The sequence below is a fragment of the Lissotriton vulgaris genome, chromosome 4_1, assembly GCF_964263255.1.
Source record: "Lissotriton vulgaris chromosome 4_1, aLisVul1.2, whole genome shotgun sequence".
In the NCBI taxonomy this organism is placed as follows: Eukaryota; Metazoa; Chordata; class Amphibia; order Caudata; family Salamandridae; genus Lissotriton; species Lissotriton vulgaris.
In genome coordinates, this window is record NC_141691.1 from 1,381,333,389 (window position 1) to 1,381,356,992 (window position 23,604).

At 48.1% G+C, this 23,604-nt stretch overlaps 1 protein-coding gene across 2 annotated transcripts in view; it reads left to right on the top strand.

Moving 5' to 3' along the window:
* Nucleotides 1–23,604, top strand: part of THOC1 (THO complex subunit 1) — a 449,280-nt gene that overhangs the window by 67,322 nt on the left and 358,354 nt on the right. For both annotated transcript variants that reach the window (XM_086965617.1, XM_086965619.1), the window contains exon 5: nt 6,715–6,833. In XM_086965617.1, the coding sequence (XP_086821743.1) occupies nt 6,715–6,833 (119 nt within the window). The remainder of the gene's footprint in view (nt 1–6,714; nt 6,834–23,604) is intronic.

Consider the following 23,604-nt stretch of genomic DNA (forward strand, 5'->3'; position numbering starts at 1 on the left):
TTTCAGAACCATGTCCTTGTAGCTGTTCTATGATATAGCCATACCATATACTCTTAAGTGCATTATAATCCTCACTGTTGAATGCTAACTTTGGTTTGGCTTTATCAAAACATGTAGTGTAAGGTGTCATACACTTTGGAATACGACCCCCTCACCAGTTCTGGCGACGGGGGTAGTATTCCACCCTTCTAGACGGAGAAGACATGTTGTTCCCACTAAACCCGGTTAAAGTTAACCAGAGCCTCAGCATCACAAAATGGTTGCTGCTGTCACAGACACAAGTCTGACCTCCTGCTGCTGGGAGTCCTTCCAGCGAGGGAGGCTTGGACAATAGGTTTCCTGTCTTGGGAGGTGCTAGCACCGCCCCAGACAGGCCATAGTGTATTGGGGCAGGGAGGGCTGAATGAAATGAGACACTGCCTGTGGCACACAAGGTGTCCCATGCATAGCCCGGTTCAAACCAGTTGCTGGGGCACTCCAGCCCCAGCTCTGGCGCGAAACTGGACAATGGGAAAAGGGTGTAATCACTCCCTTCCCTGGTCCCACCCATAGGAGGGACCTAGTAGGTAATCCAGCCCCTTAGATTAGTATATAGGTAGGACCTGAGTCTAGAGACTTTAGATTTATCCTGACAAACTTGAAACGAAACTCTGGACCTTCGACGTTCTACTAGAAGATAGAAGACTGAAGAATCTCCCTTGTGGTCAAGGAGTGACCACCCTGCACAAGCAGGCACCATCAAGCGATCAACGGTTTGCTTTGTCGTCGCTCCCGCCGGAGCCCGAACACAGAGCCTGACAAGACCCGGACTTCCAGACTTCCTTCAGCCCGATCCACAGCCACAGCAAAGCTGAGACCCGTGGAGGCGACGCAAGACGTGGGACCGGCCATCTTGGAAAGCCAGCAAATTGCTTTCCGTGCAGCTTCTGAGGCACCCTCGAAGTTGTGCATTGGGGACTGAGAAGCCCCAGCCCCGAGCATCATCTGCACCAAAGACCAGCCCTCCACACTCCCCGAGTGCCGCTTGGGGCCCTTTTGCATTTTCCTGCTCAACGTGTCTGTCCAGTCACTTGCCCGTTGCTGGCCTGGTTGCTCCAGGCTGGCCCTTGCTTCCCTGTAAAGGAGAAGCCCATCAGATCTTGCTGGTCTGATCCAGAAGCCATCTTCGATTCCTGCGTGGGTTGCCTTAGCTTTCTCCTAGTATCTTCAGTCTGAACATTCTAGGGCAATATGAGGCCACAATGAAATGATTGAGTACACTATAAAAGAATTCCCCTATTGTCACTCACAGCCCGCCTTATCTCGCACTCTCAGAGACTCTGTTGGCTAGTGCTAGAGTAATGGTCCCCCATGGTGTGATTGGCCCTGTGGGTTTCCTCAGAGTGGTCCTCCTTCTCCCCCCGCCTATCGTTGTCCCTTTTCTCCCCTTTATCACCATCCCTCTCTTTATCTCTGCACTCTGGTTAGGTCTTTGCTCGCTTTTCCGCTTGGTTTTTCTATTGCATCTTTAATTCATGATTTGTAGTGTATGGATGCATCACTGTACTGCACTCCCTTTAGACATGTCTATTGGAACCGGAGTGCTATATTACTTGCAGGTGTTTTTGGCCATGTAGCACCATAGCGCCACTCCTCCGCGATTGACGTTCTATGACCCCAGCCATGGACGCGAGTTTAACTGTTGTAGTGGTGTACCGCTGGCATGATCAGTCCGCTATATGCGAGGCGGGGACACCGGACAGCTCGGGACTGCTACTTTACCATTAATTAGGATCATATGGGGCTCATCGGGTGATGTTGTTGTTTGCTTTATTGAGATGCCTTAAAATGTCTACATAGCAGTGCATGGAATGTCATGATGTGTTTGCAATCTTCTTTTGCTCTCTCTGCTGAATATTAATAAAAAACGTTTTGAAACAAAAAAGAATTCCCCTTCTTATAATACCCCTTCGCACCTATGTAAGCCTTTTCAGAAATTCTGGTGCTGTTTTCCCAGCCACTAGCTCTGCTGTGGTTTGCTCCTGGTCTTCCTTTTTGCGGGCTCCTTTTTTTCCCACCGGGTGAATTCTTTTGAATGGTTATTTTTATGTGACTATTTCTTCACTGCATGCTTGGTGGTATTCCCAAGCCTTCCATTTGTCACATGAGACTGGCCCATCTGTCAGCTTACCATATTTTTTTAGTCTTAAGCCATCAGTAAGTCTACAAGTCATAATTGCTGTGCCAGTCTTTAGACTAGCTTCACCTATCAAGCAAGCTAGTCTGATTTGTATCTTTCCCCGTGCTGCACAGCTTCCCAAGGATTCCTCTGACTGTTCATTGTTCTTGGTCTGGCATTCCTTACAGTTCTTTATTGAATCTACTGGCAAATCTTATAATCTGGTCCGATTTACAGAGCTTGCATCGGTTAGTCCTGACAGTACTTGATTATATATAGGGTATTTCCTTACCAAGAAGTCAGTCTGGAGTTGAGGTGCCTGTGGTATGATAGGTATTCCCATCATTCTCTAGAGTGGACCAGCATATAGATGAGGCATTGGTAACTGGCAAACTGACAGTGGTAGCTCATTCGATTTTTACTAGATCTCTCAAGGTAACTTTTTTCACTGCCATGCCAAGAATGAAAAAATATAATTACCACCACAATGCCCGCCTCATCCGGGCCATATCTAAGGTAAGCTCTGAGTGCAAGGCAAAAGTCCATGAACTGGATTCTTTAGGCTAGATGAAACTAGTGTAGGCTTATCAGAGACCTGGTTGGGTTTCCAAAACTTATGCACCAGTCAGACTGCCTTGTTTTGGACTCCTTGTATTTTGTAAATGGTGCAAGCAGGCCTGGCTAGAAAGCATGCAGTGTAGTCTGCTCTTTAGAGAGTCCCAGTACTCCCCGCCAATACCCTCAGATGTGGGAGAAGGGGGGGGAGATGAAAGGTAAACTTTGCATGACACTTTTCATCTGAAAATAACCTAAGGACAGTACTGCTGCTTTATCATGACCCTTGGCCTATGTCTATGTCCTGATATTAACCTTAAAGACTGGAGGTTGGGAGGCAAGCCAAAGAAAGAGGGGGGGGGGGTGTTCCAAAGTTAGCTATAATCCTGGATCAGCACGTACCCTTGAAGGCGTTGAGCAACAGAAATTGATTTCTCATCAATTCCTATATATTCGATAAACAAGTATGCAGAATGTCCCTGAAACCGGTATGAGGGCGATCATGCAAGCCTTCATACACCGCTTGTGGCACCTCCTGGCTTTTAAATAATGGTGATGGTTGGTACCCCGGCCAATAACTTTGCCTCTTTGAACTACATCCTGTGCTACCTCCTTGACTGAGTATCGAGAACTTATGACTTAAGTACCCTCACTACCTTATGCCAGTAGGTATTCTATCATAGAAGATGAATAATTTAATCGCACAGACCAGAAGTAATGTGGAACAATTTGTGTGTGTTTGCCATATTGAACGGCCACCTAGTTAAAACGCTGAATGGATTATGGTTAGGGGGAGGAGGTAATAATGCAGGAGTTGCCATAAGAAGGGGGTGGGAAAGTGGTCACTAGAGTTGGTGGGGTTCTTTTTGGGACGGAAGTGTCTAAATTCTTCCACCTAAAGGTTATGTGCATTACACATCTTCCTTTTCAACTACTACTCCTCCATCACTTTTCCAGACCAAGGCAAATGCGTTCCTCCAAGATCTGTGAGAATTGCAAATTGGTTGCAGAAGACAACACCACATGTGCCGGAAGATATAATGCACACCAGTGTATAGTTATGATTTGGGCAAATGATGTTTGTTTATGTTTATTAGATTTGTATTGCGCACAAATACCCGAAGGTGTCTCGGCGCAAAGGATTATACATTGATAAGTTTAATGCAGAATGGAATTATTGATTAAAGAGCCACGTTTTCAGTTGTTTTTGGAAAATTAAGAGTTGGACTGGTCTTGATGGTAAGAGGGAGAGTATTCCAAAGCCTCGCTGTAGCTACTAGAAAGCGTCTATCTCCCCAAGCAACAGTTCTAGTGCGAGGGAGAGGAAGAAGGTAGTTGGATGCCGAGCGGAGAGACCTGCTGGGGGTATAGATCTTGAAGGCCTTTATTAGAAATTGAGGGCCCGAGTTGTGGATGGCCTTATACGCAATACAGAGGGCCTTGAATTTTATGCGGCTTCTGACTCGAAGCCAATGCAGTTTACGTATGGCCGCAGAAACAGAGTGGTATTTGGGAATGGAAAGTAGTACCCTTGCCGCCTCATTTTGGACCGATTGCAATTTGTCCAATAACTGCTGTTGGGCATTTAGCAGGAGGGCATTGCAGTAGTCCATTTTTGAGAATATTAGAGTTGTTATCAAAGTTTTTCCTGCAGCTGGAGGTAGATAGGGGAGTAATTTTTTAATTTTTCTGAGAATGAAAAAAGAGGCTGAGATCACAGTATTAATATGATGGAGAAATGTTAATTTGGTGTCAAATATGACCCCAAGATTTCTGACCTTGGCGACCGGTACTGACGGGGGGCCAAAGTCAGTGTGCCACCAGCTGTCTGGCCATACCGGAGACAAGTTGCCAAAAGTCATCACCTCTGTCTTGTCCGAGTTTAATTTTAAGCAGTTCATCGACATCCAGGAGCCTATGGCTAGCATAGCCTCCTGGAATCTCGATGCAACTGCCAGTCCATTCTTATGAACAGCCAACACCAGTTGGGTGTCATCTGCATTGGTAGTTAAACTCAGCCCATATGATTTAATGACCCTCGCCAAGTCCGACACATAGATGTTAAATAGTGTAGGACTTAGCGATGATCCCTGGGGCACTCCACACGGCAACGTGGATGTGGGCGAGTAGAAAGTGCCCAGTTTCACAGATTGGGAGCGATTGGCCAGAAAAGAGGCTATGAGATCTCTGGCTAGATGGTTGACCCCCAGTGTTGAGACACGGTCGATCAGGATGGAATGATCGACCGTGTCAAAGGCGGCGGGGAGATCTAGCAGTATGAGTGCCGCCACCCCACTATGGTCAAGAATGGTTCTGATCTCATCAGCCGCCTTTATCAGTGCCGTTTCTGTCCCATGGCCTTGTCTAAACCCAAACTGGGTATCATCCAGCAGGTGATGTTGATCAATAAATTCCGAAAGCTGATGGTTCATAAGCGATTCGAACATTTTTGCTGGGAAAGGAAGGCAGGCTATGGGTCTGTAACTGGCTAGTTCTAGAGGGTCCAGTGACGTTTTTTTTAACAAAGGTTTAATTATTGTTTTTTTTCCATATCTCTGGGTACTCACCCGTGAGAAACATAGAATTACAGACTTCAGTAAGAGGAGACGTGATACTCCCACTAAGCAGATTAAGTACCGATGGTGGACAAGGGTCTAGCGGGGAGCCTGAAGTAAATGGTTACTATGTATTTATTGATCGTATCGGCTAAGACGGGATGAAACAGAGAGAAGGTTGGACCAGCAGCTGGTGTAGGAATAGGTCGAGGGTCCAAACCTTGAGAATGGGTTAATGAAGAAAAAGTTGCATAGATATTAGTGACTTTGCTAGTGAAGTAATCTGCTAAAGAATTAGAGGTCTTGAGATGGCTCAATAGCTGAAACTGATGGGGGAGTCGATAAGGGGTTAACTGTTTGGAACAGTTTTCTGGAAGAGTTTTGTGCAAGCTCTATTTGGGATAGATAGTAGGCCCTTTTATGAGAGATTATGGCACGCTTGTATATGGCTGTAGCAATAGCATTTATCATGAAGGTTGTAATGTTTTCGCCAATGTCTCTCGAGGTTCCTGCAGTGCTGCCTCTGCAGTCTGAGTTCCTCCGAAAACCATCTCGCAGACTTAGTGGAACGATTAGGAAAAATTAATTTGATGGGTACAGCCATACTAAGTGCGTCCAGGAGCCAATCCTGGTACCTGGTAGACTCCTGATTAGGGTTAACCGAAGTCTCAAAAGTAGAGTTGTACCTTAAGGATCATTTTCAAATGGGACAACATTTTTCAAATGATCAATTAACCATTAGAATGTTAATTGTTAACCCATCAATGACCGTTCTATTGTTTGCATCAATATATTCTCCTCTGTGTCATTAGTGAGTTTTTGATGTGGAACTTTAAAGTGTATTCTGTAGAAATTTGCTGGTCTTTCTCAATAATATGGGTTAATCGGCGTTTAGAAAAGCAAAGATTTCATGATCATCTTTACCTGGAGAGTTGCAAGTAGGATTCATCGGGTAGACAAAATAAGAGTTTGTGTTGCATAAAAGCTCTATTGTGCTGCCCATCTTGTTTGTCCTTCAAAGACAATGGCTACCAATTGCTATACATATGACTAGTGTGTTTAGCCAAGGGTCTCCAACCTTTTCCGTGCTGAGAGCTACTTATGTTTAATGAAACACATTGAGAACTACTAATATTATTACTGTTATATAATTTCAATTTTGTTATATGTATATTAACTCAACCAAGCAAAAGCTTTCTAATTTAATAATCTGGGCTGCACACAGGTGAGTTACTCGAAGGTACCTGGAGAGCCACATAAGCTCACAAGCTACCGGTTGGAGACCCCTTTAATGGTATTTTTTCTCACTGGTGGTCTTCATTTAGAAAATCCTACTCCTTTTTTTGTGTTAGTCATGATTTCTTTTGGGTAGATGAAGTGGTAATCTTGGAACTGTATCAGAACATTTATTCGTTTATTAATAGCATTAAATCTGCTCCCTTCAAGGTATTGTCACAGCTTCTACCCCTTTCGTCCTCCTTGGAGATGTTCTGGATTGTCTGCCTCTGGATCAGTGTGATAAAATCTTCACATTTGTGGAGAGGAACGTCAGCACATGGAAATCGGTAAGCATTAGAACTTAAAGATTTTTCAATTGAAAACATTTGAATTTATTTTGATGTCTGGCAGATGGCTGTCAATTTGTAGTGGATACTTTCTCTACATGATCGTCTTATGAAATATCTCAAAATATTGTTCCAGGGAGCCCACTTATTTAACTAGTTGTTGTACTGGCAGTGACAAAATCAAAGGATAGGTTTTACCCCAGTGCCTCTTCTTTAATTTTGTCTGCCACATGTTCTGTGGCCCACTGAAGGCAATGTACAGACATTTACCAAGTAACTGCCACAAGCACTTATATATTTTTTCGGTTTGTGTTTAAAAAAAATATACGTTTTGTCTTGTTGGAACTTGAATACTTGACATGGCGTTATTATTTCAGTAAACTCTCACAAATGCTAAATGTGATGTTGAACCAACGTGATTGTCACAACTATGAGACCCGTTGCAGTGATAAAGCACAAATTATCTGAAAGAGAATAAACAGTCCGCACATGAATGTGGTATACAACGAAAGAGTACATTTATTGCCCTAGCTGCAGTTGGAAACACACACAGGGAGCAATTGCCAGTGTTTCAGCTTACTAGATGCTTTGAAAAGGCTGAGTAACCGTCTACGTCATGCTGCAAGGCCACACTCTATCAGAAACTTAAAAGCACGAATTCCACAATTTGCTTACAACAAATTATTTTTCTTTGTCTTCAGGTACAAAACCTCCATCATTCCTTCCACAGATAAGGCAGCTTTCTCTGTGCCCACTCCCTACATTCTTTAGTCAAAGATAGTCCGATGTCTGAAACCAGTGCCCACCCCCTTGCAAGTATGTCTGACAAGTCCAGCTTCACCTGCTGGTTAACAAAAGCACGACATTTAGTCATGGCAAAATAATAGTCTCATCAGTTCAATATTTTTGAGTTTTATATAGCGCAAACTCAACCTGAAGGTATCGGAGCACTTTCCATGAGCACCAGTTGCGCTACAGACGGACACATTCATTTTGTTAGGCACGGGGAGATTAAGTGATTTACCCAGAATCACTGGATGTTGAGTGTCCCTGGCTAGACTCGAACCCAGCTTCGAGGTCGACAGCTCTAGCCGTGGGTCTGTCAGCAACTATCTGGTGGGCTCAATTTAGTTTGCAATCAGCAAAGCGTCCATTCATGTTAATTATTAATTATTTTTCTGCGCATGTTACAAGCTGTTCTTTCTTTCCACCGCACTTGCATCTGGGGCATAGGCACAGTGAAACTGCAGCTCACCCCCACAGCTTTATGACATGATGTGATAAATTGCCTCTTTTGACATGGTTAGACCCCCACTTTTTGCCTGGAAAATGTGGTTTTGATTGTAAGTTCATGGGGTCCCTGCCAACCAGGTCCCGAGTGCCAGTGCTCCTGCCCTAAAACTGTACCACTGTTGGCACAACTTCAGATCCCCTGTAAGTCCCTAGTAAATGGTACCCTTGGTACTTAAAGCATGGGGACTGAAGAGGGTCTCCTAGATACCCCTCATCAAGGCCATGCCACTCGCATGCCTTGGTGCAGTGAAAACGACAAAGTTGACATGGCATACTGCCTATGTGTGTACTGCGTACCCTGCAATAGGGGATGTCCATTCAGGCACAACTGGGCCCCGTGAGGGGTTGTAGAAGCTGTATTCGTGGTATAAACAACTATTCTCCTGTAAATGTTTACTTATTCATATTTATTCTTCTTCATATGAATTAATTCCATTAATGGTTTTATACAAGATATTCCATTCAAGTTCTTGGTTCATACTCTTCATGCTCCAATGCATTTCGGGTAGAACACCCTTCGTCAGTGTTGGAAAAAGCTGTAAATTATTGTAAATAAGTCTTAATACATGAGGGGACTCAGTGTGTGACTCAATAATATGGTTAGTGGTAAGAGTTAACGTGGTTTAAATTGTGTCATAAATCGAGTCTTAGTACAATGAGTACTGGTGAATGGCCAAACGAAAACGTGAACAACTTGTGGAAGTGGCATTAGTTCGCAGCTACCTGCTGTTTCAGATTCAGCTAAAATTCGCATAATTGACAGTTAATAATGTAAGGTGACCGGTTTTTCTTCAAAGTAAGCGTATTACAGTAATGTCTTATCTGTGCTCCTCGATACGCGGGTATTTAAATTAAACAAACAACGTTGCGGTGGGGTTAGTTTGCGGCTATCTGCTGTTTCAGATTTAGCTAAAATTCACTTTGTTGACAGTGATTCGCGTTGTACTTTAATAATATAAGGGGACCCCGGTTTTACCACAAAGTGAGCGTTTCCGGTACTATCATATCTGTGCTCCTCGATACACGGGTACTTAAATTAAACAAACAACGTTGTGGTGTCTCATATCAACTAGTCTAAGCGAGTAATTAAAAGACTATACGTGCAGTACATCAATCCTGTTATAACAAACTACTTACGGGAGTATTCGTGCATGACTTACTCAGTCGGTTTGTAGGTGATATGTTTCCAGTGTTTGTTAGTGAATTGGTAAGCAGAGTGCAGGGTGTAGGCATTGATGGCAGACAAAGTTACTTTCTATACAGTTGCGGTCGCCATCTTGGAACGGGGTATCTTTATGAGTAGCAAATGTTAACTCTGTGATGTGCTCTAAGTAGTAATCAACTGTCTGTAGGTGAATAATCTTGTATTCAGTCGTGAATCAACTGTGGGTGCATAAAAACTATATAGCAGCGGTGGGATTCATATAAAGTGAGAATTCCGTAAAGTCAATTCAAAACGGACATGTAGGGTAGACACAGAAAAACTCATTAAAAACGGGTGAATTATTATAAAAACTAAAAAAAGCATGTCTGCTCTACAATACATGTAGAAGTCTCTATTAGTGTTGAGTCCGAATTCTGTATGTGGTGCGTCTAATGGTAAACACAAATGAAGAGTAGTGTTATCATCAAAGTGAACAAAATAGTAGTCAATACAATCAATAAAGTCTATACAATCTGTTTACGTAGATCAGTAGATGCCTATGTGCCATGTCCTGCCACACTGCCTAAGGTATAGGTGAGTCAACCCTATAGCAAGCCTTACAAGCCCTAGAGCAGGGTACACTATATCTCTGGTGTGGGCATATCTGCATGAGCAGATATGCCCCTGCAATATCTAAATCTATTCTAAATATTGTAAGTTCCAGTGAAGCCATAGAGAGTACATGGGCTGGAAACTCGAGTTCCACAGCACCATGATGGCTTCACTGAACCAAGGAGTGTTTGTTACCAAACAACTCCTCTTAAAAAAAACCACACTAATGCCAGTGTGGCATTTATTAAAATATGTACCTAGAGGGGACCCCAGAGGTGCCCCCTGAAAACCTACCCACCCTGGTGTGGTGTCTGACTGGCTTTAAGCAACCTTCTACCACCAGACATGTTTCTGGACCCATGGGTCGAGAGCCCCTGCTCTCTGAGGCCAGAAACAAAGCCCGTCCTGGGCAGAGGTGTCACACCCCCAGGATGAGCCCAGTGCTTGAGAGGGAAGCTTCAAAGGCCTGCTGCCTTTGTAATGCAACCCCTGCCTCTTCTGCTAGCAGCGGATGGCTGCCCCTGGTTCAAACCACCCACTTTTGGTGGGAAACCTGGCTGGAAAACCATGATGGAGTAGGAGGTGTGCCCCACCCTCGCCAACTCCACACCTCAGGTGCTAAAGGCGAAGTTAGCACATGGTGGGACTTGTCCAATCAGGGCTAGGGCTATGCCCCCCCACAGGAGTGTGGCATTATAGTGGGTGGAGACACCACAGGTAAGGAACCCATTTGTCCCCACCTGCTACTTCCCTGTATTGCCCCTAAACTTAGTAATTAGGCGGCTCTCCCAGACCCTGAAATTAGATTTCCGACCACGTAAAAAGAGCCGGACACTACAGTGTTGCACCAGCAGAGAGAACTGTAGAAACCAACTGACTTGGCCCCAGCCCTACCAGCCAGTCTGCAGCCCTTGACGATCCAGCGCCGAAAGACGACCCATCCTGCAGCCCAGCAACCATAAAGCCTCGTGAGGACTGCCTGCCTTTCATAAAGATCAAGATCTCCCGAGAACAGTGGACCTGCGCAAGAAGAAACCAATTTTAAGAGAAAAAGAACTCTGACCTGAGAAACCGCAAAACCGCCACAGGACTCACCTTTGCACTTGGCGTCCATGGCCCAAGTCCAAGTGGCCCACTGGTCCTGCTATGATTCCCCAGTGATTCTGAGTCCAAGTCCACCATGAGCTGACCCCTGCCGGACTCCACCTCAATGACTGCAGCCTCAATCCGAAGCCCCTCACCCTTGCACCCCTCCCCCGACTGCAACCTGCCAAAGGACATCCCTCACTCAAAGCCCCTGGGTCTTGGGTAGCTTTACCAATGTGTTGGACCTGGGCCTCGTGGCAGGGTCACCCCTAAACTTTTTGCCTTCCTCCAATATTCTCTCTGACCTGTTTTTGTTGGTTTAATGACTCTGGGCACTTTACCACTGCTGACCAGTGCTAAAGTGCATATGCTCTCCCTGTATAAAGTATAACTGTGTTTGGTATACCTGATTGGTTCATTGGATTTACTATCCGTCCCCAGTAAAGTGCACCAGGAGTGCCAGGGCTTGTAAATGCCAATACTGCTAGTGGGCCTGCAGCGCTGGTTGCGCCACCCACAGAAGCAGCCTTAAAATGTGTCTAGGGTCTGCCATTGCAGAACCTGCGTGCAGTCTGGTACTGTCATGCTGGCTGGGCAAGTGCACACACTTGCCAGCCCCTAAACCTTCCCTTAACTTCATATTAGTCACCCCTATGGTAGGCCCTAGGGCAGGGTGCATTGTAAGTGTAAGGTAGGACAAGCCCTGATGTGTGTGGCATGTCCTAATAGTGAATTACAGCCAAATTCGTTTTTCACTGTGTAAGGCTACCTGCTCCCTTTAGGCCAAGATGGGCTGCTGGAATTATTACACCCTATAATCCCAGCAGACTCAGGGAACAGGGTAGACATTAATGTTTAGTATGCCTGAACTCAGAATAATAAAATACTTCTTTTAGTAAAGTTTATTTTAATATCCTGTGTTTGCAAATGCTACTTTTAGAAAGTTAGCATTTGCTTGCCTAACCATTTCAGCCCGCCTCTGCAGTATGTGTATCTGACTGTCTGGGATGTGTGAGTGACAGGGCTGGGGGATGACAGGTGGTGAATGCAAGGATTACACCTTAGTGGGAGGTAGGAGTGCCCCTTGACTCTTAATCTGGCTGTGCTCTGCCACCACAATGCTGGCTCCGCCCCCCTGGAGAGCGACTGATGACTCAGCCTGCACCTGGCCCAGGAAGGGCGAAGCCCCATCAACAAGGTACTCCTGGCTGCCCCTGTCCACACAATGCTGGCTCCACCTCCTGTGGAGCGTCTGATGTGCCTGCCCCTCACACTGAAAGCAGAAGCCAGATTACACCCATCAAGGACTCAGAGACTGAAAGTGGCTATGCAAAGGCCCCCCTGGCCTGTAAGAACAAAAGAAACTGTGTATAAAAGTAGGAGCCCTGCTCCTTGTAAATCAGAATCCTGTTTTACCACAAAGAACCTCTGCCCGAATAGAAGGAGAAGAAGACGCTGGAAGGACTGGCCTGCTGCTTGCCTTGCTGAGGAAGGCGAGGAGAAGACTTTTTGAAAGACTTTGCAGACTTGTGCTCTAAACATTCTCCAAGGGCTTGATTGAGCTTGCCCCCTGACCTGGACCCCAGGACTAGTGGGTCCTTGGTGCTTTGGCTCGCCCTGATATTCGAGCCGTGTGTGCATCCCGCTGGAGCCAGACTGCGCCCCTCATCGCCCCTCCTAGGGCTGTGGCACTCGGGAGCTTGCCTGCTTTTGTCCTGTGAGAGCCTCGCTCCGACCGGAGTCGCTCTCTGCCCCCAGGCTTGGCTACCTGCTCCTCTGCCCCTTGCCTGCTACTGGAAGCGCTCTCCCCCCTCCGGCCGGAATTCCCTCTGCCGATAGCGATCTACGCCGGGTCGACAGCTGCACAGTCCGTGCCCTGAGACCCCGCTTCGCACCCCAGAGACTCGTCAGGCCGCGCCGCCCCCGCTGAGGAGACCCCCGCACCATCGTGCCAAGGGTCGCGGGCCGCGCCTGCCTGATTGCCCACACCCGCTGACATCAGGATCCCAAAGTGCTCCCCGGACCGAGTCGCGCTGCCTGTGCCGACTCGGCCCAACCCCCATCAACAAGGAAGTGTTTGTGTGCTTTAAAGTTTCACCCCGGGCTAGGGGCCCGCAACGTTTGTTTTCCCTTTTGCCGCTCCTGCCTGCGAGTGCCCCAGGTCCTGGAATCAGCTGCGGTGCGAGCCGCCCTCTCCAGCTGACTCGCACCGCTCTCTGTGTGTCCGGCGGCAGCGCCTGTCAGCGAGCGCGCTCCAGCCCCTCCCGCTGGAATCCTTAAAGAGTCGGGAAGCTGCAGGCTGCCTGCCGAGCCCCTGCCAGAGCGACTGGAGCCGCTCTGTGTTCTTTCACCCCCCTTGGCAGCTCTGAAGTCGGCGCTCTCCCCCGTGTGGGTCCCGCAGACCGGGGGGGGGCCGTACGCTCGCAGGGACCCGACCGGGCCGAACGCGTCCCACGCGGGAAGCGTGAGATTTGGCAGGTCGGGCCCGGATCTCTGCCGAGGAACGGGCTAGAGCCGTGGAGGAGCCCCTGGCCAGTCCAAAGGAAGGAGAAAGGGGGCATTGTGGAGTGGAGCATCCCCCAGGGACTCAGAGCAGTGTCCCAACGTAACTTAAAGCCCCAGGAACATTTCTTTTAGAGACTCAAAGAAACACTGAAACTAAGAACTCGCCATTTAATCTACAACAAAGAACTGTTGGTGAAACATTTAAAAGAGAAGCTTGCCTATTTACAATCTGTGGGGCTACAAAAACGTTATTTGGTCTTGTACTAAGTCTGAACTGCATAGAGATATATATTTTTACATAAAGAAGCGTATTTTTATATACTCACAGCCTGGTGTCCATTTGTGGGGGGATTGGTGTATTTTACTGTGTGTGTGATTACAAATGCTTAACTAGCTAACGCCTGAAGAATAGCCTTGGCTGCTCACGCCACGCACCTAGAGGGTGAGTAAGGGTCATTCTAAAGGGGTCATCCTTCGCCCTGACTTAGAGGAGAGGGTCCCTGCTTGTCACAAGTGCATACTTGCGCCAACCAGAGACCCCCAATTCTAACTTTGGACGCAGCGGTGAGGATTTGCGAATTTGCATTTGTGATTGACATACAGTGAATTGCTGATCACCACATAGTGAGAGCAGACCGATAACGCAGCCACAGATTTTATTGTTTTTTAATTTTGCTGGGAGATCTCTATGTGCTGGTGAAACGTCATGCCTGGTTCAGTGAGGATGGAAAAGGCCGCAACCAGATGCCTGTCGCCAGAGGAGTTGGCAGACAGGGCAGCAACCAGGGCACATGAAATGGAGATGGCGAGATTAAAAGGACAATTGGAAATGGAGAAGCAGAAATTGGCAATGGAAGCGCAAGAACGCCAAGGAGCTCACTACTTGAGGATGAGAGAACTTGATTTGGAGCTTGAAGCCAGGAGGGCTTCAGCCCAACATCCAGAGATTTGTGTAGCTCACAGATGGAGCTTTGCTGAGGTGGAGGTGGAGTCCAGCTCAGCTGGTGGCAGCAACATTCAGGTATCTAGTGCTGACAGCATAGCGCGCGCACCTAGAGATATGGCACCTGACTTGGAGGGGGTTAACTTACACCAGGAGGTTCAAGGGCATGAGGTAGCTCCAGTAGTGCGCAGCGTCCCTGAAGGGAATAGGGTGGCTGGCGTAGGAGTTCATGGTCCTAGTGGTGGGAGGGATTCCCCCATGGTTGAGGTCCTGGTGGGTGAGTGTAAGGACCGCCCAGAAGAGTGTGGGTTGTGTGACAGAGACAGTCCGCTACTGTCTGGCCAGTCTCAGGAGAATGGTGTGGAGTATGTGTGTGAGGCGCTGGATGGAGAGGTGAAGGATAGTTTGGTTAACCCTGCTAGGGGGCTGTGTAATCCAATTGTGGGAGAGCATACTTTAAGTCCCAGTTTTCCAGAGCTATGCCAACACCTGTTTGAGAGTGAGTTCTCTGACCCCAGGGAGCTCACATTGGAGGCAGACCTTGTGGTGGATTCCAGAGGGTCTGGAGAGGCATTGGGGTGTGATCCTGTGGGGCGAGGCTCAGGTATCTTCCAGCCCAGAGTGGTGGAAGTGGCGCAGAGTAGCCCAGCTAGGTCCTGTAGTAGTGAGAGGGGTGTAGGGCCTCACGTCCTGTCCTTGAGGGGAAGGAGTGAGAATGGGTTTTGGCCCGGTAGTGCCCAACCTCAGTCTCAGAGCCTGGATGTTTCTTTAAGGAAACACCAGGTGGGGAGCCTAGGCTGTCCAGATGAGTCACCCTCTGAGGGGGATCCCCCAGTGGCTAGAGAACGTGGAGGCTCTGTAAACAGAGGTACAGTAGTTCTGGTATCTGGCAGTACCGCTCCAGTTGGGAGGGTGCAGAAGTCCAGAAAGAGGGGCGAGAGGGGGAAAGAGTCCCCAGTTGAAGAACCAGTGGGTCAGGGGCCAGCCAGCAGGGCTGCGTCCCCAGTGAATGACCATGGGAACACCACTTCTGTCCTGGGGGATCTTCCCACACTGTCAGAGGGACAGAGGCTGGGAGATCTGCGCCAGGCAGACTGTCGCACGGCACATGAGCTATGTGCCACCCTCAGGGGGGGCATGCGTGCTCCCCGTGAAGTCCTTGTGCGCCAGGCAAGTGTTCAACGGCAGGGTTGGGTCCCTGAGTTGGAGAGCCAGGTTCAGGTGTTGTCTGACCTGGAGGGTGGGACCACTGTAATCAGTGTCCTGACCCATGTCACTTCTAGGGGTACCACTCCAGTGGGGAGTGGGCAGTACTCTGGAAGGGGGTGCAGAGGGAGGGAGTCCTTGCCTCTGACCCCGGTGCAGTTTGAGGGTTTAGACCCTAGGATAGAGGGCCAGGTGCAGGGTGTCCCCCCTGACCTGGTGCCCCAGTTGCAGGATAGCACCCCTGAACTGGCGGGCGAATTGTGCAGGTCACCTGCCTCAGGTGCCCTGACAATTCTGGAAGGGGGTACCACTCCAGGTGGGAGGGTACAGAGCCCCAAGGAGGAGGACCGGGTGTGGGAGAGGCCACCCCCGTGTTCGGTCCAGCCGCCAGGTACAGGCCTGGGACTGGTGGGTCAGTGCCAGGATATCATACCTAGACTGACAGAAGAGAGAATGAACAAAAGGTGCCTAGCACCTGGGGCTACTGCCCCCCGCTCTCTGAGGCCACAGAGGTTTGAGAGCCCTGAGAGGCATGAGGCCTGGGTTTCAGCCCTGACTACTGTCAGTGGCCACTGTGATTTGAGGATTGTCTGTTGGGACACACCTGTGAGCAAGTTAAGGTTAGAGGCTGCACAGGTGGTGTCCACAGAGAAAGAGAAGGGTGCCCCATGGATTAGCTGGGTGAACCCTGAGAGTATGGACAGAGGATTTGAAATAGGTTCAGATTGGCGTAGAACTGGAATGTGCCCCTGCTGTTGCGGGCCAGGTCCAGGTTCTATCGCCCAAAGCAGGGAAGCCCATCACAGTGGTGATTGGTCTACCCTGCGTTTTGGCTGGAAGGGGGTTGTGTTGGACCTGGGCCTCGTGGTAGGGTCACCCCTAAACTTTTTGCCTTCCTCCAATATTCTCTCTGACCTGTTTTTGTTGGTTTAATGACTCTGGGCACTTTACCACTGCTGACCAGTGCTAAAGTGCATATGCTCTCCCTGTATAAAGTATAACGGTGTTTGGTATACCTGATTGGTTCATTGGATTTACTATCAGTCCCCAGTAAAGTGCACCAGGAGTGCCAGGGCTTGTAAATGCCAATACTGCTAGTGGGCCTGCAGCGCTGGTTGCGCCACCCACAGAAGCAGCCTTAAAATGTGTCTAGGGTCTGCCATTGCAGAACCTGCGTGCAGTCTGGTACTGTCATGCTGGCTGGGCAAGTGTACACACTTGCCAGCCCCTAAACCTTCCCTTAACTTCATATTAGTCACCCCTATGGTAGGCCCTAGGGCAGGGTGCATTGTAAGTGTAAGGTAGGACAAGCCCTGATGTGTGTGGCATGTCCTAATAGTGAATTACAGCCAAATTCGTTTTTCACTGTGTAAGGCTACCTGCTCCCTTTAGGCCAAGATGGGCTGCTGGAATTATTACACCCTATAATCCCAGCAGACTCAGGGAACAGGGTAGAAATTAATGTTTAGTATGCCTGAACTCAGAATAATAAAATACTTCTTTTAGTAAAGTTTATTTTAATATCCTGTGTTTGCAAATGCTACTTTTAGAAAGTTAGCATTTGCTTGCCTAACCATTTCAGCCCGCCTCTGCAGTATGTGTATCTGACTGTCTGGGATGTGTGAGTGACAGGGCTGGGGGATGACAGGTGGTGAATGCAAGGATTACACCTTAGTGGGAGGTATGAGTGCCCCTTGACTCTTAATCTGGCTGTGCTCTGCCACCACAATGCTGGCTCCGCCCCCCTGGAGAGCGACTGATGACTCAGCCTGTACCTGGCCCAGGAAGGGCGAAGCCCCATCAACAAGGTACTCCTGGCTGCCCCTGTCCACACAATGCTGGCTCCACCTCCTGTGGAGCGTCTGATGTGCCTGCCCCTCACACTGAAAGCAGAAGCCAGATTACACCCATCAAGGACTCAGAGACTGAAAGTGGCTATGCAAAGGCCCCCCTGGCCTGTAAGAACAAAAGAAACTGTGTATAAAAGTAGGAGCCCTGCTCCTTGTAAATCAGAATCCTGTTTTACCACAAAGAACCTCTGCCCGAATAGAAGGAGAAGAAGACGCTGGAAGGACTGGCCTGCTGCTTGCCTTGCTGAGGAAGGAGAGGAGAAGACTTTTTGAAAGACTTTGCAGACTTGTGCTCTAAACATTCTCCAAGGGCTTGATTGAGCTTGCCCACTGACCTGGACCCCAGGACTAGTGGGTCCTTGGTGCTTTGGCTCGCCCTGATATTCGAGCCGTGTGTGCATCCCGCTGGAGCCAGACTGCGCCCCTCATCGCCCCTCCTAGGGCTGTGGCACTCGGGAGCTTGCCTGCCTTTGTCCTGTGAGAGCCTCGCTCCGACCGGAGTCGCTCTCTGCCCCCAGGCTTGGCTACCTGCTCCTCTGCCCCTTGCCTGCTACTGGAAGCCCTGAAGCGCTCTCCCCCCTCCGGCCGGAATTCCCTCTGCCGATAGCGATCTACGCCGGGTCGACAGCTGCACAGTCCGTGCCCTGTGACCCCGCTTCGCACCCCAGAGACTCGTACGGCCGCGCCGCCCCCGCTGAGGAGACCCCCGCACCGTCGTGCCAAGGGTCGCGGGCCGCGCCTGCCTGATTGCCCACACCCGCTGACATCAGGATCCCAAAGTGCTCCCCGGACCGAGTCGCGCTGCCTGTGCCGACTCGGCCCAACCCCCATCAACAAGGAAGTGTTTGTGTGCTTTAAAGTTTCACCCCGGGCTAGGGGCCCGCAACGTTTGTTTTCCCTTTTGCCGCTCCTGCCTGCGAGTGCCCCAGGTCCTGGAATCAGCTGCGGTGCGAGCCGCCCTCTCCAGCTGACTCGCACCGCTCTCTGTGTGTCCGGCGGCAGCGCCTGTCAGCGAGCGCGCTCCAGCCCCTCCCGCTGGAATCCTTAAAGAGTCGGGAAGCTGCAGGCTGCCTGCCGAGCCCCTGCCAGAGCGACTGGAGCCGCTCTGTGTTCTTTCACCCCCCTTGGCAGCTCTGAAGTCGGCACTCTCCCCCGTGTGGGTCCCGCAGACCAGGGGGGGGGCCGTACGCTAGCAGGGACCCGACCGGGCCGAACGCGTCCCACGCGGGAAGCGTGAGATTTGGCAGGTCGTGCCCGGATCTCTGCCGAGGAACGGGCTAGAGCCGTGGAGGGGCCCCTGGGGAGTCCAAAGGAAGGAGAAAGGGGGCATTGTGGAGTGGAGCATCCCCCAGGGACTCAGAGCAGTGTCCCAACGTAACTTAAAGCCCCAGGAACATTTCTTTTAGAGACTCAAAGAAACACTGAAACTAAGAACTCGCCATTTAATCTACAACAAAGAACTGTTGGTGAAACATTTAAAAGAGAAGCTTGCCTATTTACAATATGTGGTGCTACAAAAACGTTATTTGGTCTTGTACTAAGTCTGAACTGCATAGAGATATATATTTTTACATAAAGAAGCGTATTTTTATATACTCACAGCCTGGTGTCCATTTGTGGGGGGATTGGTGTATTTTACTGTGTGTGTGATTACAAATGCTTAACTAGCTAACGCCTGAAGAATAGCCTTGGCTGCTCACGCCACGCACCTAGAGGGTGAGTAAGGGTCATTCTAAAGGGGTCATCCTTCGCCCTGACTTAGAGGAGAGGGTCCCTGCTTGTCACAAGTGCATACTTGCGCCAACCAGAGACCCCCAATTCTAACTTTCAATGGTATCCCTACGTCCCCTAGCATCACTACTTACTGGGCAGCTGTGGGTTTTATGCGTCCGGCCTCCTGGCCTGAGCCTGTAGCCTTTCTTCAAAACCGATCTTCCCCCATTGAGTTGCATTGGGTGCCCAACACTGTGTTGGCACTCTGCACCCGGTCGCCCCTGTGCTGCCGAGGGTGTGATTTGGTGCTGCCTTCTGCCCCCCACTGCGTTTACCATAACTCCCGGAGACTGGGTTACCAAACCGTGTTACCCACCTGTGAGCAGCATCTCTTTGATTACCCCCTTTCTCCATTGGATAACATTGGACAGATTCCAGATTTGAACCCTGCACCCAGCTGCCCCTGTGCCGCTGGAAGTGCAGATTTGCTACTTACCTAAATCTTGCCTGGTGCTGATTCTTCATCCTGAAAACCAAGATTGTAAGTGGTACACTTACCTGCAAAACTGCATTGTTGTTTTCCTCCCATAGGTTAACATTGCTGAACTGAGAAATTGGTCATTGTGTCAACTTTTTAAAGCTGAAAGTATTTCTTGTGAAAAACATACTTAGCTTAGAACGTGAATCTTGGTCTTAAAAAAACTAAAAACAAGCTTAGTTTTTTATAAAATTGGTGTGGATATCCTTTTTGAGTCTTGTGTCATTTATTAGTCACTGTGTGCATAACAAATGTCTAACAGTCCTCTGTGTTAGGCCAAAGGCTGCTCGACCACACTACCACAAGTAGATCACTTTGGGTTTACATTGAGCCCTGTACGCTTCTGTGGGAATCTCTGGACTCTTTGTATGATATAACCATCTAGTGGTACGTCAACGGGCTTGCTTCCTACACATACTTTCATTGCATAGTTTCCCAATGTTCTTGTTAACTCAAAGCATGATCATACAGTTCCCAAAGTCATCTCAACCAATGCATACAAGGCTGTGCAATGTTACTGTCACCGGTTAAAGAAAATTATCTGGCTGCCTGTATCATATTTATGTTTAGTTTTCCTTCTTGATTACTCTCATTCAAACTGTATGCAAGTCACAGACCATTACACTTGAAGCTTTACACACACTAATACATAACCTCATTTGAAAAAGGTGCCTCATTGTCTTTCACTGAGCACATTGCACACTTTGCTGTCAATATAGATGTGAAGATGTATCCAACTTCTTTTTCTTTCCTATTATTTATTTCCAAGTCTGTTATCTCCTCACAAAGTTCCGCAGTAAGTGTCCTCTTATACCATCTGATATGAAAACATGAATCCTCAGTGGGTATTTCAAGAGGTGAAACCATTCCTAATATCTGATCGTCAGAGCCACTATACATAATGGAATGCGACATTTCAAAGGAAATGAAATCCAGGGTGGGCTTCATTCAACCTCAAGTCTTTATCATTCACTGCAACCTAACAGTACCTTGGTCACTATTAATTGTTCCTGGGAAAACCCTGTAAAGGTAACTTTCTCCTCATCTGATGCAGGGTATCTCAATATGGGTTATTCCACCAATGGTAACCTTTACCCGAAGATGCCTAATTATACACACAAGGTCCTGGGTAAACAAATCCACATTGGCCTTGTATTTTTTTAAATGTAGTAGTCTCTCAAACATGACTTCTAACCACGGATTCCTCGCTTTTTTTTAATTCCCCAGGTGTAAGCCTAGATTCATAAACTTCTCAGTAGTAGCTCTGTGCATAGGTAGGTGACGCCATGCGGTTCCATACTGACTCCATTCCGCTCTAGAAATGAAGTGCGGGCCTACATAGGCTCTATTCCGGTGCGCTGATGTCAGCTCCTTTCTTTCTGTGCCACCTGATGCAGACTTGGAGCATCTGCTCATCTCTCGGAGACCAGTTTGCCTCATAAAAAATTGGCAATACAGTGTGCAAGGTATAGGAAACTGGGTTTTTGTAGCAGTAGTCCCTTCCCCCTCCCCCTTTTGCCTGCTATTTGCTGCAACCTTGACTGAGTGACACAGGGGACCTTGTTAGTAGGAACCCAGTGCAGTTTTATTCCCCCCTAAACAAGGCAATTGGGCAATTTATCCCTCATTGACTAGACCTTTAGCACCTCTGTAAGTCCCTAGTAAGTGGTACCTCTGGTAAGTAGGGCATAGGTACTAAAGAGCTTCAGCATATCTTGTGCCATCCTAAGGGACCAAGCACCAAAATCATGCCGACTGCCACTGCAGGTTGCATGACCAGGTGCTCTAAAAAGTGAAAATGCGACATGGCACATACTCTGTGTGTCATGTCCCCTAATATTGCATGCAGTATTTGTAGGTCACCCCTTCAGCAGCCTTATAGCCCTAAGGTAGTACTTAGCACTGTTCAAAACGAGTTTCCAAGCTACATAATGGTTTTACTGAAACCTATACACCCACACTGATTCCAGTGATGGATTTATTATTAGATGCACCCAGAGGGTACCTTAGAGTTACCCTCTGAAAACCTACTGGCCTCAAGTGTATTAGCTGACTTGCCCTGTCTAACCTGCGATCACAGATGTGTTCCTGGACCCCTGGAGGCAAGAGCCCTCGCTCTCTGGTCAGAAACAGTGCCTGCTCTGGCAGGAGATGTTATCATCTCCTCCCAGCAGGATGACTAGTAATCAGCATATCAAGGCAGGAGGCTTCAAAGGCCTCAACTGGCTTTGATATGCGACCTTGGCTTTCCCTAGACATTGCCTATTTGACACCAAGATAGGCGTGTTCACAGTCAGGCTTGTACCACTCCTAAAATGGGCTACGTGAAGTGCACAAGACTAGGAAAATTCCACCATCTTGGTTTTTGGTGGAATTAGGTCGTCCGGGTTATGCCCACTTCCCACAAGAAGTGGTTATATAGATTGTGTAGTCGCCCTAAAGGTAGGTAGCCCATTGGCTACTACCTGACACTCCCTGTAACGCCTCTAAATATAGTATTTAGATGGCTCCCTTGATGCCAGGACTTCAGATACGAAGGACACTGAAGGAGTAAACAAAGACGATTACTGACACGAGAACAGATGAGCAACGACTGACCTGGCACCAACCCAACCAGCCTGCCTGCTGCACCCTACTCTTTTGGAGAAACAGACTCATCCTGCCGTTGTGCAGACTCCAAGAAACCCAAGGGGCTGCCAGTGCTTCGTAAATGGCCAGAGAACTCCCTTGGAGTAGAGGAGCTACTCCACTGCAGCCGCAGGCAACAAAGAAGCAAGATCCTGTTCACCGTCCTGGCGCTTATTCTGACTACTGATGCATCAGCCACTCAGGAAGAGGTTGCCCTGCTTGCTCAGGTCAGATCTGTCCTTCCTCCAAGTGTGGGGCCATCCGGACCGACTTGTGCTGCACAGCACAAATACTCAGAGTACCAGACCCCTTGCAGCAACCAAGGCCTATTGTGTCCAGCCCAGACACCAACGTTGTGGGAAACCCACCTGCATGTCTAGGGACTTCAGGGACTGTAAAGCCCACACCAAGAGTGGCCCAGCTGTCCCATTCGCCTCTTTTCTGCAGAACCAAGGCAAAGACTGAGCCTTCGGCTGCCGCCACCAGACACCTCAAAGCACTTATGCACCTGCATCCCACAGTCCGAGGGAGGTGACGGTGCTAATGAGGTCCTGAGACCCTCAAAGGCTGTGCTCACCCTTTTTTTTCTTTTTTTAATTTATAAAAAAAAACTTTATTTGAAAAAGATTGCACAGTACAATTACATAGTTCCACAAATGCAGAAGATTAGGCACAACAATACATTGCAGCACAGCAGAGATAATTGCACACTTGTGTGACATTAGAGACAATGCATTGACGTGTTATCATAAACTCCTGTGGGGGGCAAAAGCAGACGACCAGGGGAGGCAACAGACATAGAGGGGAAGGCAGGGAGAATGGGTGTGCCATGGACTATAAGGGAATCAACAAAAAAATGCCAGTACTGCACTTCAATTCAATAGTTTCTGCTAATTGAGTAACAATCCTCAATTCTGAAAGACCAATCTTTTAGTCTGGTTTCTTATGAATATTTCTTTTTATTTTTTGAATATTATTCCTTATGTTTTTTATATTTTTGTTGGACCTTTTTGAACAAGAATTATTTCACAAAAATAGAGACTTGAAAGGTATATACAAAAACAACCAATATATATAAAGACATCAAAGAATGTCACAACTCACATATGATGTATATCACTTTGCAAAACATTCAGTGGACACAATAAACATTCAAAGGACAACATTAAGTGCACTTAGAGACATGAACATACAAGACTGGACAAATTGACAACACATTAACAAATGAAACCTGTTCAGAAACAAGTGTAAAC